The sequence below is a fragment of the Cuculus canorus genome, chromosome 18 (assembly GCF_017976375.1).
Source record: "Cuculus canorus isolate bCucCan1 chromosome 18, bCucCan1.pri, whole genome shotgun sequence".
Lineage (NCBI taxonomy): Eukaryota > Metazoa > Chordata > Aves > Cuculiformes > Cuculidae > Cuculus > Cuculus canorus.
In genome coordinates, this window is record NC_071418.1 from 6,832,025 (window position 1) to 6,852,518 (window position 20,494).

The 20,494-nt window shown below is 41.7% G+C and overlaps 1 protein-coding gene across 2 annotated transcripts in view; it reads right to left on the minus strand.

Annotated features, from left to right (window-relative positions):
• Positions 1 to 20,494, minus strand: part of RPTOR (regulatory associated protein of MTOR complex 1) — a 155,322-nt gene that overhangs the window by 111,912 nt on the left and 22,916 nt on the right. For both annotated transcript variants that reach the window (XM_054083336.1, XM_054083335.1), the window contains exon 4: positions 1,273 to 1,431. In XM_054083336.1, coding sequence (XP_053939311.1) covers positions 1,273 to 1,431 — 159 coding nt within the window. The remainder of the gene's footprint in view (positions 1 to 1,272; positions 1,432 to 20,494) is intronic.

A 20,494-nucleotide genomic window follows, 5' to 3' on the forward strand; every position in this document is an offset into this window, starting at 1 on the left:
CCCAGCTGATGCTGCAGGCAAACTGGCAAATACCCAGCTAAGTAAGCTCTTAATAAAGCATTTGGCACAACACACAACTTCATTGAGCAGTAATTTCCTCTTCTTCCACGTGTAACATTCGGCCCAGCTTTCTTTCTGGCTTATTTATTACCCACTGGCTGTTAAGGAAGAAGAAGGTCACTCCTATTTGTTCTTAAACATCAAATTCTGCTTCAAAATGAATTAGTATTCAGACCAATTGTTTATTGCTCTGCATACTAATCAGGTCTCCAATATAGATGCACCAGAATAAAGTGATGCCCTCTTGCACTTTCTCCCCTTCTCTTCTCCACTGCTCTTTCAAATTACCAGTGAATGCTCATTCAATTATAAAAATAATATATGTGAAATATGAGAAAAGAAGCTCAATAAGCCCCAACAGTAAAATAGGAGCATATCTATAACAACGAATGCAAGTCCTGTGTCAGCTGAATGTACTTTTCAGCCACAAGCAACATCTCTCATTTTCCAAAGGCTCCATTCTAAATCAGTTACCCTTAGTAGACACCAAATAGCTTAACCGAAGGGAAGGCAAAGTACGTTTAGGTTACACTTGATATCACTCAAAGGGTGTTGCATGTGATCTGCATAGCTGTACAAATTATAGCTACAAACCACAGCTAAGCAGGCGTAACAAAAGCCTTTCAAAAAGTAAAAGATAGCGATTCTGTGGTACTGGGACACTCTTTAGTACACGTCGTGTTAGAAGCAGAGCTAGCTACACGGTTTATCGACCTCGTGCAATATCTCCAGGTAGTTTAAATACGTGCGATATCTCCAGGTAGTTTAAACAATGGCCGTTCAGAGTTAGCAGGCATTGTAAGCATAAACTTCAAGGTGAAAACTTAAAAATCAGTCAGTGATTTAAGGCAGCAAAGCCAAGTCCATTAGGAGCCTCGCTATTTACTCCAGGTGTGGCAGAGCCTGGGTGCTACCTCTGAGATGCAGATGAAGCAAGTGGTAGGAGCTGGCGTTTTAGTGGTTGGCAAATGAGCTTTAGCGCATCTGCGAGAAGACCTCCCCACCCCACTGGGAGAAGCAGGACGCCCTGTTTGGTCTCACAGATCTTCAAGAACATGAAGAAAGCAAACAGCTTTCAGCATGGAATCAAACAAATACCTGTGAATGCATTTTAAGCCCTGAAAATGCAATCGTTCTCCAACAGAACATGTCAAGGATTTACACAGAAGTGACAAAGACTCAGCTGTTTGACACCATTACGCAAAGACGCACCTTATTGAAGACCCAGATCTCCCCATTTACTGTTGGCCTGGGGACGCCGTGTCCATTGTAGTGGAAAAGTACCCGCTCTTCCTTGGCGTTGCGACGTAGAGACGTGCACAGTTTCTTAACTTCATCCACTGTAGGATCAAGACTCTGCTTGTACCTGGCCTAGTAACATAAAATGTAAGACAATCATTTTAAGTGTAAAAACAAATCTATTTAAGATGCAGGCACCTAGTTAAGATAGGAGTGTGTATATAAATCGGTTAGGTTGGATAAAGAAAACACAAAACATTTACTGTAGAGTTGAATAAACAAAATATGTCTGCTCCTGGTGTGTGGGACTACACATACCATAACAACACAGGTCTGACTGAGTTTATCGCATCTCTGAACTCCAATCTGTTTCACACAGGAATTATTAACATGTAAAATGCCTTTAGAAGAGCAAATGTGTTTTCAGCATAAGCCAGTCTCAAAAACAACCCTGCACAATTCTCTTATCCCTCAAGTTCATACCCTGTACATGTTCATAGATAGAGACTACACAAATTCCGGAATCACAGAAAAAAGAATGAATGCGAGAAGAGAAAGTACCTGACAATTTTACTCAACATTCAGTGATAGATAAAAAATGGAAAAAAATCAAAGCGATCCAACTTGCACCAGCTTGGATGGGGCCTTGGGCAGCCTGGTCTAGTGGGATGTCCCTGCCCATCGCTGGGGGGTTGAAATTAAATCACCTTTAAGGTCCCTTCCAACCCAAACTATTCAATGATTCTATGAACTTAACACTAACATCCTTCTGAATTAATTTATTAACGAGTAGCAGTTAAGATCAGTCACCAGGTTATTCCAGACTGTGGAGTGGACCCTCCCCCAGGGAAGGGTTATGAAATATAATAATCTAAAAAAAATGCTTATGCTTTTTTAAAAAAAAAAGACACCACCATTCTCAAGATAAAACTGCACAAAAGTCCCAGGAATGACATTCACAGAGCGGGGTAGAAAGAGGGGAAAACTGATCGACAGCCGCTGGCAACCAATCCTTGCTTTTGGAAAAATTCAATAGTCAATCTCATCACAACTTTAGCTGTGGACACTACGTTTCCCCTCCCAGCTCCACGGCGCCGCAAGCAAGTAAACCAGAGCGTGCTGTGAGGTGTGTGGGGAAAACCTGTTAAAAAACCCAATACTTCAAAAACATTTTTACTCGGCTAAGTTCAAGATGCCTATGTAGCAGCTAGTTTGTCAGACTCAAAAGTGCATTTTTTTGAAGCGAGGCCAAATAATAACAAAAAGTCTTTCAACTGTCCTTTGAAAGATAAAAGCTTGCTTCTTCCTCTCTTCTTGAGACCTGCAGAGAGAGACTGAGAATCCAGAATCACAATGGCTTAAAAAACCTGAAGCTGATGTGTTGAAATAAAGAGCCGAGTCTAGGAGCAGGACAATCATACACAAACATCTATAAACATCTGCTACCGAAAGCCTGTTTATAAACCCAATCAAGGCGTCAGAAGTTGGGGCTTTTTACGTTTTCTTCTATGACAGACAAAGGTAAGAAATTCTTAAAGTATCACAGTAAAAGAGGATAAAGTACTTCAATATAAAAATGTTTTGCTTATCTATGAAGCTTGAAAAACAGATATCCTGCTGCTCAATTAATATTCAGCATCTCAAGCCAACAGGCAAGAAAGGTACAATGAACGGCATCATTTACATGATTAAAACAAGGAAGAAAAGCAAGCAAAAGGAGAAAAAAATATTAAGACAGAACCAGTGATTTGACACACTCATCTTTTCTGGGAACTCCCATACTAAGTAAGGATAAGAGGCTATATTAATCTTCACACGGATCCCCCCGTACCTCTTTCTCTCTCCTTCCAGAGTTGTTATGAAGGCGCTGATTTGCAAAAATGTGCACCTTAAATCACGTTCTGCCTGCTGGCATCTTTACAAGACGCTATAACCCGAGTGGCTGATAATTTTTCAGGTCCTTTTTTTTTCAAAGGAGAACACGCTCATTGGAACACTCCTCACGTCCTCTTAGCATAAATATTAAACACAGCTCACAATTAATGGAAGTGAATTCATACTCTAAAACTACAGCCTGTAGATCTAAAGATCCAAACTGTAAACATATCATTTGCGCATTGAGAAACGCGAGGCTGAGATGAACGAAAAGGCGGAGGGAGCCTGTAAATAAGCAGCCAGCCTCAGTCCTACCTGTCAGCTCAGGGCTTTCAGGTGTGAGATTATTACACATCGTTCATGCACACACGCAAAATCAGGTATGTGAGGAATAAACCAGGCCAGGTGGGGTCTTGTTTCCTTCCTATTTTTATTTGTCTAAAAAATATATTCAAGACTTTTCTCACTGGTATGAAAAAAGAGGAGAAAAGGTCCAGTAACTACCAGAAACATCCAGGGGTTGCTTGTCTGACTGGGGTGCTGGGCGTTAGCTGTGAAGGGAGAGGAGGAGCTCCCTGGTTTATGTGATGCTCTGTGGGACACTGCTATTTTTAATGACTGTTAAAAACAAATAAGGTCTCTTCCTAGAACACAGCAAATCAGCATAAAGACCTCACTAAGCTCTGCGCTACCTCTCCTACCCAGTACCAGGCATCATGTTATTAAGGATCAGCTCTACAGTGTCCCAGCACATCTAACTTGGCTGATGCTCACATGAGCTGTGGTGCAGGGGGATTCACTGATTAAACAATTTTACCTTGCCTTTCACAGAATGAAGGAGCACTTTTTAAATGCAGATTTAGTTCTCATATGAAAACTCTGCATTACATCATCGCTGTCCTTTTGATGAATAGTTTCCTTTTTTCACCCTTCCATCATTATCCATGATGATGCTGCATTGTGTTCCTTACCTTCTACTTCCAAACATATGGTTTCAAGCAGTAGTTAGTGCAAAAGGCAACAGAGATCTTAACCTAAAACCTCAAAAGGTCTGTTGGTCTTAATCTCAATGACTTCCATTAAAATCATACAGACACACAACAAGGGTTTATTTTCTGTTTTCCCTTTGTTTTCGTGACCCATTGACCAGTTCCAGACTGTTCCTGCATCGGAAGACCATGCTGGCTGTCCCTGCCTTCTATTATGTGTTGATGGCAGATATTTTCTGGTGCTTGGCAAAGAATCTTTGCTTCCTGACGCAATTATCAGCCAGGACGCTCTAGACTTCGATTCCTCTGCAGATGATGCCCAGTTGTATTGGTTGCTCCCAGCTGATGTTGCAATCGTCGCATTAAAGCTGTCAAAAAGCCCGACCGGAGCGCCGTGATGGACAAGCATGAAATTGCTGATGGTGATGTCAGCTGCCTTCCTGGTGTGAATTTGATTTTCTGATCACCTCAGTGTCGCAGCAGAGCTCTTGTCAAAAGCAATAACTTTGTGTCAGCCTGATCCAGCCTATCCTCATTATTCTACTCACGTGCGCAAAATTAAAAACTTTTGCTTGTTTATATAACATTGCCACACTTTTATGAAATGCTCACTGGTTTATCCAACCTTTTCCCTCTATACCCATTTTAAAATACAGCCATTATGTTAATTTTTAAGACATTTCAGTTTTCAGTATGCCACAAACTTTGAGACTGACAAAACATTGTATTGACAAAGTTGCAGGAAATAAGAAGATTGTCAATAAAAATGAGTTCTGGCAGACAGGAAAAGAAAAGAGTTTGGGGCTAAATACCAAGTGCATTAGCTAGAGGGTTTGGCTATTAATGGATATTAACATTAACCACGCTTAACACTGAAATTTGAAGTGAGACAGTTTTGCTCTAAAGCACTTACACTGATCACCTACTGACACATTCTCCCAGAACTACTTTCCAAATATTTGCCAAATTTCCTATCACAGTAAAATCAAAGCAATCACCTTTAAGAGAGAAAACAGGGATTCTCTTAAGATGTGATCTATAATACTGTACCATTTCCTTATCCAAGACAAGAGCAACGCACTGACTATCTCTGGTTTGGAAACTGTCTTTAGGACCTACAGCAGCTCGGTGTTGTTTCCATCAGGAAGAATGAGCGAGGTCCAAACCAGCACAGAGCTGATACCATCAGTATAACCAGCAGGGCAAAGCTGTCAGTGGGCAAAGATCACAGTGCTCTGGCTGAGCATCCCCCCAACTCCACACCCAGCCTGCTAACGGGGCTGCACTGGCCACTCCAAGGCTGCAAAGCAAAAAGGCAGCAGCAGCAATAAAGCACAAGCATTGTCCCACTTGTTTCATGAGGGATTTATCCTTTCTCAAAGGATAAATAAACCACCCACGTGTTTCCCGATCAGCAGGTGACAGCAGTAATCTCTCCAAGAGGAGTCTGTGTGGAGGGGGGGAACCAAGCCATTGTGTTCATTGACTGCTATCTCTCTGGGAAATGTGTGTACAGATCAGCTGTGTAAAGTAATTCCCCCAGTTCTGTGGGTTTTGTTCTTAAAGTAATGGCTGTACTTTGGAAATGTCACCTAATGACATGCTTTTTTCCTTTTACTTTGAATGGGGCCAAAACATAAATCAAACAATGAGGAAAAATCAAAGTCAAGGGCCCCTCTCCCAGGATATCACGGAGCTGTGCGAAAAAGAGCAGGGGTTACAGGAGCTCAGCGATTCTGTGACAAACTGCTTTTGCTGTCATTTGAGAAACCAGAACTCAGCTCATTATCCGCCGTCCAAACTCGGGTGCGCTCAGCCCTGTCAGATGCTGAGTTCAGGAAACTCTTCCCAGGACCAGTTCCTATAAAAAGGAAGCGATGCAGGCGCTAAAGGTGACAGTTGAAGAATAAGAGATTAAAGTTGCTGATGTTGCTTAATTATTAATGGGCAACGGGGAGAAAAAGATCTTTGGAAGGCAGGCCAGGTTCCCATCATCGCTGGCACTCATCAGCCCAGCCCAGTGACAGCCACATGCTAGATATGGCACAATCACCAAGGAGAAGACTTTTTTCCTCTCAAAAAAATACAAGGATAAACCTATTTTCCCATCAAGGTTACAAAATTCAAGCCTTGATCTCTTATTTTCGTGCAGCTTAAGACCTCAGTCTTGGTTCCAGAAGGACTCCACAACTCTTCGACCACAGCGTGCTCATGATTCAATGCCAAAATAGCAACACCCGGCACTGCAGGTACGAACTGCATGAAATATCTATCTGTTGGCACCCACAACCTTTACCATTTACAAGTTATAATAATGCCCTGTTTTTATTTAGCATAACAAAAGCCCGATTCACTTATACTCATCAGGTTTAGTAAAGGTATCTTAGGGATCATAACTTCCATGAATAAAAATACACACATTCACAATTTTTCGCAACTCATACTGACAAAATCAGTCATTTCCCTGATAAGCCGAGACAGCATGCTCTTGGTGAGTCTCCCTTGGAGAATGATGCTGTTCCAGTGATTTCCCCAGCTGCTACAAAGGCAAAGGGACATTAACTATTGTGTACAGCCATAAGGAAGGTAAAGAGGGTAAAACTCTGCTCATCCGAGTGGAGAAAAGGCATCAGCTACACAAGGGCAGAAGCTCACACGTAAAAGGTACGAAATTCTCAGACATAAGCCCTTTGGGCAGCATTTTGCAGGTTAAGCTCTACAAGAGTGGAGTGGGGTCACAGAGCACCGGCAAGAAACAACTTGAGAGAAAAGTGGCTACGGGACTAAAATTAGGCTAGCAAACTGCAGAATGGCTTGAAATTCATTGTGAAAGAACTAAGGAAGCTCTCCATGAAATCACAGCTCTGTCCTGTTCCTATCTGCCGCCCTCTTATTCCTGTCTCTCTTCAAAGGGATCAATATCACCCACACCATCAGACAATGGTCAGGTCCCCAAAAGAGTCTGCAAAGCAAGAACAGCTCCGGTAAAACAACTCTGCTCCTCTTGAGAGACTCACTGGCACTGCTGCTTCATTTATCACCTGAAGATGTGTTCCCAGTTTATCAACAGAAGAAATTAGTCCAACATTCAATACTTTATACAGGAACAGTCTTTCACACCTCCTTACAGAAGAAGCCACACATGTGATCCTACCCAGAATCTATAACAAAGTTTAAAAGCTTTATATCGCTGAAGATTTTTTTTTTAAACAGCTATTGGGTGGCAAAGAATCTCACATGCAAAACAGTGTGCACACAAAGCACGAGAAACACAGTCTCAGAGCTACTGCTACAGGTTAAATAAATAAAATAGAAGCAATATGGTTGTAGTGTTTGAAGTTTTGAAGTTCACTACAGATGTCTCAGTTGATGTGCAGGACACGTACAACAGAACGAATGGAAAGGCTTCCTGTTCTGCACCCTGCCTTCTCACTGCTTAGTCCTCTATCACCTCAGAAAGCAAGGCTGGGTTGGATTTCATGAAGTGATCTAGTCCCATCCCAGTTATCCTGATGCAGAATCAATTACACCCACATCCTCCTTGACAGTTAAACGGTGTTAAATCTTCCTAGGGCAGATGCCGCAAAGCCTTGCAAAGCAATGAGTACTGCATTTCCCTTATCATTATAAACTGGTTTTCCTAATATATCCTAATTCCTCCTTATAATGATTCATAATCTTTTCAGCCTTATTCTTCAAAGCAACTGCACTGTTCAAGGTGAACCTCTACGTAAATGGGACATCATGGGATATCATCCAGCTCCTGCACTGTGACTTGGATCAGAAATCCCAGTTTCCAAATAGAGAAAATACATTAAACCTGAGACTTTGCCATGCACACAGACAGTGTACTTAATGTGATTTAATTAAAAGGAATCAAAGCAATCTAATTATTCCAAGAGAGGGGGTTTTGGAACAATGCCCACATTAGCAAAACTGAAATATAAAAGGCCTTACAAAGAGATAAGTTGCTAAAAAATAAGAGTAATGAACTAGCAGTTCAAGGGCCAAAGATACGCAGGCTTCACATCACCCCTCTTGGCTGTGTGCATCCACAGCCAAGCACACAAACCACTTTGCTGCTACTCAGGGGATCAAGTTCACTGCTCAACATCACTGTTGCTCCTCCCTGAGCCAATTTAGCCAGTGCGGTCTGTGAGGATGAAGGGAGCAGAACATCAGGGTAAAAAAGAGGGAGAGAAGGCCTAGCAGCAGGTCCTGAAATGAGAGGAAAATTGTTTTAGAACTTCTGTAGGCAGTTTTATCAAACTGACTGTTAAAGGTTAAAATTTTGAGAACAGTTAATCAAAGGCAGGCCAACGGTTCTGCGTGAAGCTGGCCCTGGAAGGAAGCAAATCCACACCGCTTCCTTCTGCTCCACTCTAATGAAGTAGCATGGTAACTCAGAAACAGATTATTTCTACAGCAGACACAAGAATTTTACCCAGTTCAGAGTCATGTGCTCTGGGAATGACACACCACTCCAGCCTCTGCATTCCCAAGTTTCCTGACTGCCACCCATTCCTTAAACAGGAGACTCTCAGCCAGTCCCCAGGACTGTAACTGTACGAACCATCCCACAGTGAAAGCAGACAGCCACGTCCTCTACCAGCAAACCCGACAGCAGCACCCTGACGGGCTGCTCCACGACATACGACAGTGCAGAAGCAGTTAACAACCAGTAATTCACAGTAAGAAAGTTCAGACTACCTTGCATCCAATAAACAAAAAAAACCTACTGCAACCAGAGATGTTTTTCAAATGTTTGAAGACCCGTTAATGACGAACAGTAAAAATCCTGGATTAGTTTTCCATAAAGTCAAAAAGATAAAATTGAATTAATTCAAATTCCACCTTTTATGGAGCAACTGCCAGTTTGATGCAACACGTTCCTCTGAATGTCTGGAACAAATTCTAGCTTATATGTATAAAACAGGAATGTGTATGTCAAACAGCTTCACAGCTGACCTGCTTCACAGGTGACTGTTGTGCCCCACAGCAAAGCCACACCACTGACATCTTCCTCTTTTAATACTCTTTAACCCACTGGAAGCACACAAAACAATGAGAAAGCCCATCGCCAGAACGATGACACCAGTCTTCCCAAGCAAAACATCATGCATTCAAAGGCTCATTTCACAGTTATTTTATTTAGCTTAACATTTAAATAGACATTTTGAGCAACATAATCCTCCAGAAAATTAAAGGGCCCAAAAGTAGGAACGGGTGCATGTGCAGGAGAAAGGAATTACGGTGAAAACTTTGGGGGTTACTGGAGAAATTTAACCCTGTACCACACCAGCGTGCATAAGCTTCTGCCTTGATTTTCATCCTTGCACAAGAGCTCTGCACCATTGTATCTCCTTTACAAACACAACCAAAGGCAGAGATGAGGAGAGCCTTTTCTTTTACTGTTTTAGAGCTCTTCCCCACAAAGACCACCTCAACAAACCTTTATTATTCCCATTGCTACGATTTAATATTTGACAAAACAAAACATCTTCATCTATGTCCCCCACTTTCTTTTCTGTATTTTATTAGATAATAATAATGAATTAATGAGCAGTGATGCACATTTACTGTTTTTCTATACAATGCTCAGCACTGAATGAGATACACGTGAGTTAAACTACACGATGAAAACCTGAGTGCTCTTTTATCCCATGACTTTCACAGTGCAGAATAAAACAGCTATGTTAGGAAAAAAAATGAAGTAAGTCCTTTTTCATTGAGTGACCGCTATACTAAAGTTGGATTCTAAATTATGGTACAGGAAAAAGCAATTCTAATCTCACAGCATTGCTCTAGGCTTTGCCCGCCACGTCAGCAGCATCACAGAGCAGGATGCCCTGTGATCAGTAACACAGGATAACAAGCTGGCTCAACAAAACCCTCCACAAAAGCCAAAGTGAGCCCAGCTCTTCTCTTACAGAACATGGAATTTTTACAGCAGTGGGGTGGGAACATTTTGTTACCATCAGCCTTTCTGAGGGCTTATTAAAAGACTTTCAACAAAAAAAACCCTCTTCATAAGGATGACATGAATATATAGCAGATAAGCCAAAAGAAAAACTTCCCACAGTAGCACTGACAGAAATAGCGATAATAACTTCTATGTATATCTGAATCACATCTTTCTCGTGATAACAGCGGAGGAGGCAGGACCTGGCCGACGCCGGATCCCCAACCACAACCTGCTGTCGTTCTCTGCCGCTTCACACGGAGCTTAGAAAAATCAGCTCTGTGAATGGAATGTGCATTTGGGTTTGGATGGCAAGTGATACTCTTTCTCCAGGCACTGAGGCTACAAAGTCCTGGTAAATCCTGGCTTAAGTGACTTCAACTACCTTTTTGAAATTATTGAGAAGAAAATTTTAGGAAAAAAAGAGAAGACTAAAATAACAAATACTTATAATAAAGCAAAATTTAGAGTAACTAGTTAAGCATTTTAAGTATACACCACACCAATAAGGATCTATTCTGTTTTAAAACATGCCTCAAACAACACTAATCGTCACCGACTAAAGAAGCAGCAGGGGAACAGCAGCATTTATACTTGCACTTAACAAATTAAAACAGGAATTGCTTAGATAAATTAGTGTCACCATAAACTTACTTACGTATTCGTAAAGCATTCTGTGAAATCATTGTGTAATGGCATGCAGGAAAATAAAAAACACAGTCAAAACATTTCAGAAAGCTTCTCAAAAGGTTTAAATCATTCTAGTGCAGTGGAAAGGGAGCTCTGATTTGTGCCAGTCTTTTTGCCCTTATAAGTACTGGAACTTCAATTTTATTGTTCTTGACTGGATGCTAAAGTTCACCCTTGTTTCTATTTCTCTAAAGGTCACACTAGATTTCTTCTCTCAACGTTCAGAAATTCTTTGAAAACACCTCCAGTGCTTTTGTTAGGGAACTTTTGGCTGTTGAGCAGAAACAGCCCTGCTGGTCCAGTTCAGTTTACTACCCCGAAGGCTTTTAGTTATTCCCCTTTACTCACTCACTACAGCCGACAGCACTAGAACTGATCAAAGGGATTAACCTCTCCTCAGGGACTGAGCTTCATGCAGACCTCTTGGGGTCTACACCAGCACTTCCCTCCAATCCCCTTCTTCCGCAAATTCTTCCAAAACACACTGACAGTTTAAGTTCCTAACAACCTGCACTACTGATTGCTTTATACCTGCTAATTTCTTTTCAATGAAATGCATTTCTATGGACTTTACACGACGCTGTTATTTCTTTTCTACCAGTGACACCAGGTTGGCCACTTCCACACCTTCTGATGTTGAAGCTGTTTTAGGGAAAAGCGACCTTCTTCATTCATAACAAAACTACTCTGTTCTTTGGTTCATTCAAACCCACTATAAATATCTCAGTCCTGTGATTCACCATGATTTGATTTTAATACTTACAAACCCAACCTTTTTTCCTTGCATCAAAGAAAGATTTAGGATCCAGAATTTAGATTGGATTTGGAAACACATCAAGGAACAGACAAATTTAGAACTGTGCAAGAACATCTTTATTTTTGCACAATTTCACAACAAATGAACAATCTACACAGAAAAGAATTTTTTCATGAGCAGTAGCATAAAGCCAAATTTTCCCTAACTTTGCTTCTTATTTTAGATTTTCTATCACCTAACCGGATGGGATTTCCTTCTAAAGGTCTGTGTGTTAACAGGATTCTCTCTTCCCTCCCCATACGTAGTTGTTAATGTGTGGCATGAGCAGGGCTCAGACCGCAGCCTGTTCTGTAGCTGATCAGGAGAGCAACAACACACAGGCTGTCCCAATCTCCATCCAGCTGTTTTGATAAAATTTATAGAGCAAATTTACATTCTGAATTCTCAGCCCTTTTAAAAATTGCAAGCAATGAGTTACGATTGCTGGGATGTATGGTGGGAGCAAGACACAATCACACGCTGCATCGTTTTAAAAGCCTGGCTTCCTCAGGAAATCAGTCAAAAAGAGATTCAATCTTTGGAATTCATGCAGCGACATGTTCTGCATGACCTCATCACAAGCATTTGTTTAAAACAATCCTTACTACAGCAATAAATAATAGAGAGAGTAATAAATCTGGATCCTTTTCTCCAAAGGAGGTCTGACAGTTCCTCCAAAAGCAATGTACTCGATCTCGTGTAGCTGTTTTCCACATCCACCCCAAAGGAAACAGCAGCAAAATCTCCGTAAGACCAAAACCCCATACAGGCAGCACATGACCTTGCAGCCGCTCCCAGCTTGCTGGAGAGCCAGGAGAGCACAGTGGTATGACAAGCTTGTCCTAAAGTACCTGGCAAACCGTGTCTAGCAGAGACCTTGGCACGAAGCCTGCAGTCTCACAGAGGGTTTTCTGACTTGCACAACATCAGCACTGATGCAACGTTGCTGTTCCATTTCTTTGTACCGGCAAACATGAGCGCCAGAGCAGGATTTTGCAGCACCAGGGCATCAGACTGCAAAACACGGGTAGCAGAGAAACAAGAGCTGCAAGAGTGTGTGATGTGATAACTTCAGAGATCAATTCAGTGATGGAAGAAGTGGTTTCAATTCATACCTCCTATCAATCAATCAGAAATTCAATTGCCTGTAAGCCCAAGCTGATACAACCACAATAACTCTCGGGTTTAAACACAGGGATGCAAATACAAATTATTCTCAATCAGAGCAACAGAATCCAGGCTTTATCTTTTTTTTTTTTAAAAAAAAACCCACCTTTTAGATTTTTAATTTTAGGTTGTGGGCACATGAAATTACCTCGATGTAAATTCATGAGGATTAATCAAAGTTAATAAACCCTGCATATTTAAGTACAAGGGAGTATGCTGGAAATCCCAAATTGATGTTACAAGCAACAGCCTAAACTGGTTAATGCAGGCAATGAAAAAATGTTTGTGATAAAGTTATTAGTTATTGATAACTTGAAAATTATTAATTACAGTGATCATGTACTATAACTTAGAGATACTTTAGTTTAAAAGCTAAACTAAGCCACGAGGAAGACTCTTGCAAATCTTGGGCAAGTCCTCTAGAGATATTTGTTGCATTTTAAACATCCACCTCAGTCTCCTACACACTAATGTATTCACAAGCAGCCCAAGACTTAAACAGCTTAATTTGCGAGATGTCTAGGACGAAATGCATTACTGGAGCTAAGCTGTAAGGGTGGAACATTTATTCACCTGACTGTAGTCAGCAGCGTAGTGACTTCACCTCTCCTCTGCAGAGTCTTTGACCTTGCTTTTAAGTCCAATGTGAAAGGAATTCTAAAGTACCTAATCTTCATTGCGTGGATTCAATATTCGATAATACTTCCTAAAACATACCTCCGAGCAGCATGTTTATGAGAACTGATGTTGACAGGGAGGACAAAAATCAAGACTACAAACCCAGTCTGTCTGCTACACTGGGTTCAGGATACAGATGTGTTTCCCAGCAGTCATGAGCTGCTCCACACTAGAAGTCTGCTCTACGACTGATAGAAATTCTAACCACCAGTCTGTCCTGTATGGCAAGAACTCTTCCCTATCTATGCAAATAAAACAAATGTTTAGAGATGGCTGTGTATATAATTGTTTATATCTAAACAAAGCAAATACTAAAAGAACTTAAATCTGCTTCTTACACACCAGATCCTCAGAGTCTGATGACAGTTCGGTGGCTTTGATGGGTCACATCACAAAACCCTCTAACAGGATTTTAAGTACATACCAGGACACATCTTTAAAGCCTGCCTAGTCAAATAATGCAACTTGTAAGCAACGGTGTCATTTTAGTGCTATTCCTTTATTATAATCTCTATTTTAATAGCTCTTTAGAATTTCAGGCACTGCATCTTCTTGTTCCTTAAACATAAACTTATCCATGTCTTGGACAGCAGTTTAGGCCACAGGACCAGAATCTGGTGGGTAAGAGAATCCTCAGACTAGTCATCTTTGACCACGATTCTGGTCAACATGAATTGTCCTCAACAGGAGGTACTGCTAACCCTGAATTCACCATAGGATAAGAAGTTCATCTTTTCAATACTAAATAATTATTTAGTAATTTCAAGTTTTCCTCCAACTGCAAAATAATTGTTTGTTAATCTGAATATTGCTTCATTAAACAGTTTAATGATTCAAGAAAAAGAAAAAACAATTGTGCAGAGGTTTGTGCTTTGTTAAGATCCATATGAAAGGAGTTAAAACCAAGGTATTTCAGGCTTTTCTCATTCTGCCTTAGAGATGAGCAGGAATATAAATAAAAATGTAAACAGTTTTCTTTGTTAATGCTCTCGGTTTTGCACAGAATTGATGTCTATTTGGAAAGAAGCTTCAGTTGTCTACAATACAGTATCATTTGCATGCCCAGGTTTGCAGTGACTGAATCCCTGTCCCAGGGATGGCCAGTGGTGTTTAATAGATAAAGAGTGCCAGGGTCGATGCCAGTGGATCTGCAGAAGGCTCCTTCTCATCTCTAATCACCAGTCATTCACTACTGTCATGAACACAAAGACAAGGTATTTTTAACCAGGTCACACAGAGGCTGGGTGGTAATTACAGAAAAACATTAATCAGATTTGAGCTGGCAGAGCGGCTTATCTCTTTCAAGAAGCCTTTCTAATATCAAGTCTTTCTTCACATCTTAGGACAAACTGACATTAAGAGTACAATGGTCATGTGAAAATACCTTAGAATACATAAATCTTGCTTGTCTGCCAATTCTGGTCTCATTTTAACAACAAAATACCGTGAGGAAGTATAGAACGTGAATGGATCTTGCTGTCAGAAGACTATGGAAAGCAAAGCAAGAGAAAGCACACTTACTGAATGACTGCATTCAAATACAGAACTTCAAAATTAATAGGAGTTCAGATGTTGGACAATAAAGCAAAGAAAAGCATTTTGGAGGCAGTTTCAGGAAGTTCTGCCTTGGTGGGGGACCATTTCTTCTGCAAACAAAGCAGCATGTAAGGGGAAGGCAGTAGCTTAAGTAAGAATCTGGATCTTGGTGGCCTCATGCCTTTTGCAGCTCCCTTACCAAGTACACCTACACAAGAGACGCACCTGAACACGCACTTGGGAGCTGTCACCAGGTCGCTCTTTGCATTTTCAAGAGGAGCCATTTAAAATGTGCAGAAACAGCGGTGGGTGTTCTGGGGCCTCTGTCCTGCAGCGATGAAGGTCTGCTTCTCAGAGAGCACGGCTGACGCAGGCACCATCGCCCAACGGTGCCGTGAGCAGCTGCTCAGTGATACTGAAGAGTGCCAAACCTCTACACTAACCTAAATAATTAGATTATACTAACCTAAATAAACCTAAGCAGCCACATTACTAAGAAAATGAGAAGAAATTCTGTTTGCTTACAAGTTAAAAGTCCTTTAAATTGTGGTTCAAATTTATCTTTCTAGTCTTCGCCAAGAGCTTCCCCTTTGCCCCAACTCCTTCATCCAAGGTCACTGCTGCCTGCAGTGTGTGAGGCTTTCAGCAAGAACAGCAAAGGCCCAGAGGATTTCCCCACCAAACTGATTTTGCAAGTTTGTTGACTTAGTTCCAGAATGCCGGATCATTGCTGCTCTGCAATGCATGAACAGTTGAGTACACTAAACAGTTTAATGACACTTCCCTGTCTTTCCAGCTTCTGAACACACTTCTTCACATCAATTCATGCCTGTAACCATTTTTCCCTTTTTGTGCCTCATTTTTCCCCAAGAATCTCGGAGAAATCTGCATTAAGTATATCACTGCTGCAATTTCACAGTTTCCACTTTATTTTTAGCACTTTATTTTCCTCACTATCAAAAGAATTAAAACATGCAGTCAGCCTAGACTGAGCCCCAGAACCGCAGCGGGGAGCTTTCCACGTGTGCAGCTCACTCCCAAATCCTTTAGCCATCACTGCTATAGGAGATTTCTGACGTACAGGTGGAACTGCCGCTGATGCGAAGGCAGTTGCATCAGCAGTGCCTACAGATACTCTGCTACAATTCAGGCTACAAAACACCAGGGAACCTATGCAGTGGTTTAAGATGCTGAAACCTCCACAGTCGTTCACCACGACTCCTTCCCGACGCTGCGTGCCTCGACTGCAGAAGAAAATAGGTGCCCTAGTTCAGATTTCTCAGCACAAAAGAAAGCAGCTTCAATGCAACACATCTTTATTGATGGTTTAAACTGTGACCCTAGTCTCATGTTCTCCCCTGCCAAGCGATTCTGTGGATGAGTGGTGGTTGGGTCGCAGATCACTCTGAGAACTATCGAAAGGAAAACTACCAGTCAGATCCTGCTTAATCTGCCCCGATTTTCTCCGTATTCACAAGACATCAAAAAGTGGCTTTCACCATTTACCATACTTAACAATTTGTGCTTTTCTGGCCTAACTACCAGTTTCTCTAGAGGCATATTTTGTGAACACAGCACAAACAGTCAAACTCCACGACTATTTTTCAGGCAGAATAAGAATGTGAACAACTGGGTTTAGCATTTCTACTTGTTGACCCTTCTTTTATGATAGACTTTTTTTTTCTTTCTGGAAAAGCCTGCTGGTTTCTGCTGAAGACAGTTGATCTTTAACAAGACAGCAAAGGATTGATACAGCAAAATTTTACAGAGCCTGAAAGAGCTGCCAAATTCCAGAGGCTGCTGGGAAATAAAAAACAACAAACATAGTCCTCTTAGGAAAACCTGCTTTTGTTAAACAAGGTCACAATGTCTTCTTCCTTTTTTTGTTACATGCTCCTACATTTGCAGAGCAGGGAGAGCAAGAACAAGTTTTTCCATTTTACATTTTCCCCTTTGGAATTCTACAGCATTTCTTTTGCAGGAGCAATTAGTGTTTGCTGTTGTTTTAAAAGAAAAACCCTATAGAAATAAAGGAAAAGGGTGACTCACAGAGAGACCAATAATTAGGTCATGTGTTCAATTAGTTTTCATGCTTAACTAGTTACTCTTTAGGAAATGCTCAACCTTTGATGTACAGCAGGCAACTTACCAATTAATTAGGCAGAAGTAAGCAACACAAGGAATGAAACCTCAGAAACCGTATCAAAGCCTAGAAATATCTAATGAGGGAAACAACAACATCAACAACAGAAAACATGCACAAAAAGGTAGAGGCTTTAAATTATCTGTTTCAAGTATCTTGGCTGTACTTCCTTTGAAATTAAGAACTGTTGGGAAGCCGACCAGAAGAGAGAAAGGAGCAGCCCTGTTTGATCAGGAAAGCATCACTGTTTCCTTGAAGACTTGCCATTAAAAAAAATCATCTATCTGTATTGTAGGAGCTGTCTCCTCAGAGACCATCACTCACTGGTGGATGCAAGCTGCAAGAGGCATCACACAACACGTGATACCAGATTAGAAAAAAAAACAGGAAAATCCCTTATTTAAAAGGGATCCTGCATAGTTAAATACAATGGGACACACGCTGCTGGGAGCCTCAACCTGGCACCAACAACTTGGGGGGAAAGAGAACACATAGAATCATAGTTCAGCTAACTGCTTATATTAATGGCACACATAAAAGGCACAAATATGCTTATCTGGGATTAGTATCGGCCTCCTCAGTTCCCTTAGGTTGACTTTAATAAGAGATTGCTGCAGTTGCTTCTCCTTGGCTATGGCACCTCTTTGAACTGAGTGAAAGAATGGGTACAACCATGTAAATTAAATGGGCTGGAAAGACCTAAAACACGCCTAGATCTGCCAGGCTAATGAGTTCAGATATGTCACTGCCTGTCTCTTAACAAGTGACACTAATGTATGTGATGAAGCATCAAAAAGAGAACTGTGTAAGGAACAGCAGGAGAACTGAGGTGTGACAGTGTCCACACTATCATTCACTCACCGCTCTTGGTGACTCAGGACACTGGATGCAGGCGCTCTCCAATACCAACATTTGCTTTCAAGCCACCCTTTCCAAAGGCTTTCTAAGAGTTTATTTAATCTTGCCTTCTAGATTTCTCCTGTCCTTCCCCATCCGGGATTTTCATCTCCTTTCACAGCTCATCATTCTCCTTCACTCCAGGGGTATCCACTCAGGTGGAGCTATAATGGAATACTCGTAACTAATTCTATGAGACAATCAACACAGTGAAGATGACAGTCTTAGCAAAAAAGAAGGAAGCGGAGAGCAGAAAAAGGAAGACAACGATGTAGCACTTGTATTAGAAAAATTAATACTGTAATTGACTTTGTTTTATTTAGGCAAGTAGATGTAAAGGCGAAAAAATTCTTTGGTATGTAAAGTTTAAAGCTCTCTGGCTTTGCTGGTGTTGGTGACTCCAAGGGAGGTACAGAAGCCCTCGAGCTGCTGGTCGGAATAGACTGGAAGGGAGAGGGGAAAATGGACAGACAACAAGTTACATACCTCACTGGGGTTAGATCTTACAGAAACCTTATGCACTCCACTACATTACTTAGCAGAGGATATAAAATTCCCAAATTCCATAGAAGAACTGACTTTCAACTTGGAGTAAAGGTCTCTCTACAAAAGCAAAATCCCACTGAAACACCTGTATAGGAAATTATCCGAATGCTCTGCACCTCTGCCTCTTCACTGGCTCACTTCCAAACCTCCCCAAGACCAGGGCCTGTCCCTCCAGTGGCCAACTGGCTTCTTTAAAGGAACCGACACTAAACACTGGGCCATGGACAACAAAAGGTGCTACGAGGGTCCTCGGAGCTCTTTTCCCCTCCCCTGAAACCTCCCTACACATCAAAGAAAGACATCCAACTGAAGTCCACCTGAAATAGAGTGGAGAACAGAACTCTCCTGTTCTCCTAGCCCATCATGGTGCTCAGCTCCGGTGTATCATAACTAGAGCTTTATTTCTGTAACAGTCCAGCTCACAAGGATCACAGTTCCAGCAGCAAGGCTGTCAGGACTCTCTGATGGACCTCATGAATGTGCCAACTACACATTGGTCTGGCTGGAGGAATGGGTCATTTGTAATTTCTCACTAGATATCCTCTCTTCCAGCTCTGCTATTGTTTCTTTGCGCCTTCCAAGCCTTGTTTCTCTCAGTAACCTCACATGCAAACCAAGTTTACTTACCACCCTATATCTATACCCGTTCCTAATCTGTTCCTCTCAGGATATTCTCTTCCACCTGATGACTGCCCTTTCACAACTCCCCTATAACCACCTACTTCTTACTTCTATACTGTACCATGATGTAACACCCACCAGTCTGTTCAGAATCTGAGTTTGGTTATGTGGAGATCCTATCACAATAACTGCTATTGTTTCCGCTGTCTCTTTGTACTGTTCCATTTGTTTGCATCGCTTTTATTTCAGCCTACAAGCTGTGCAGTAGTGGTTTCCATCTCCTCTGTACAGCACCCGGCTCAAGCCAATGCTCCTCTATGACCACGGCTCCTGTGTACCGCAAGAGCACAACTAAAAAAATTTAAAATGAAGAAGAAAAAAAAAAAAAGGAATCTTTAACAAACGACACCCAAGGGAGTCATAAACATTTGGTTTCAGTGATCTCACAGCCAGCTGTACCAGGACAACCACACAGCACAAACTCCCCAGAAAAGGAAGGTTTGAAAATACTTCAGACATTAATTTTCACTGGGAAAGGTCCCACTCAACCCCAGTTGCTCTGAGATGGTTTGTCTAACCTCACCTCGTGTCTCCTCAGGGAGTTATCAACAGCAGGTTTTGACCTTCCAGTGACAACACTGGGAAAGTTTCTGTCAGAGAATAGAGAACAGTGTTAGAAAAAGCACCTGGTGCAGGAATGCCACTGGGATTCACCAGCAGAAACCACAACAGAAGGATCAAAATTATTAAGCAAGATGAGAGAAAAGAAGAAAAGGTCCCGTGGTCCTGTGAATTTGCTGGTCAGTTTAGAGTTAAAGAAAGAAACTGGTCAAAAGCCATAGCCAACAAAAAGAATTCTGTAATTTCATGCAGATTTAATAAGCGTATGCGCCAGACCAACTTCATAGCAGGCCCTGAATTATGTAAACAGTGCCTCATTCAACCTACAGCCCTGCCTTTGGTTACACAGCCCCGTTCTCAAAGGCATACACACAGCAATGGAAACAAAGGGAACCGCTGTCTAGGGAAAGGTGGGAGCCAAGTAATGAGAAGTCCAATAGGAGAAAGGGGGGAAAAGAAAGATAACGTCTGGCATACTTCTAAGAATGAAGCCAGCAATCACAGATCAACCTCATCTCATAGCGTTCTGTACAATCCTGCACACAATGATCATTCCCCACGGGGTGACGGGTGCTGTTCAAGTATGCAGCCCAGTTCAGAGAACTCCAGCCAAGAGGATGCAGAGAACCACGCTCTTGCCAGCCAGCCCACAGGAACAGGAACTGCGTACTGTG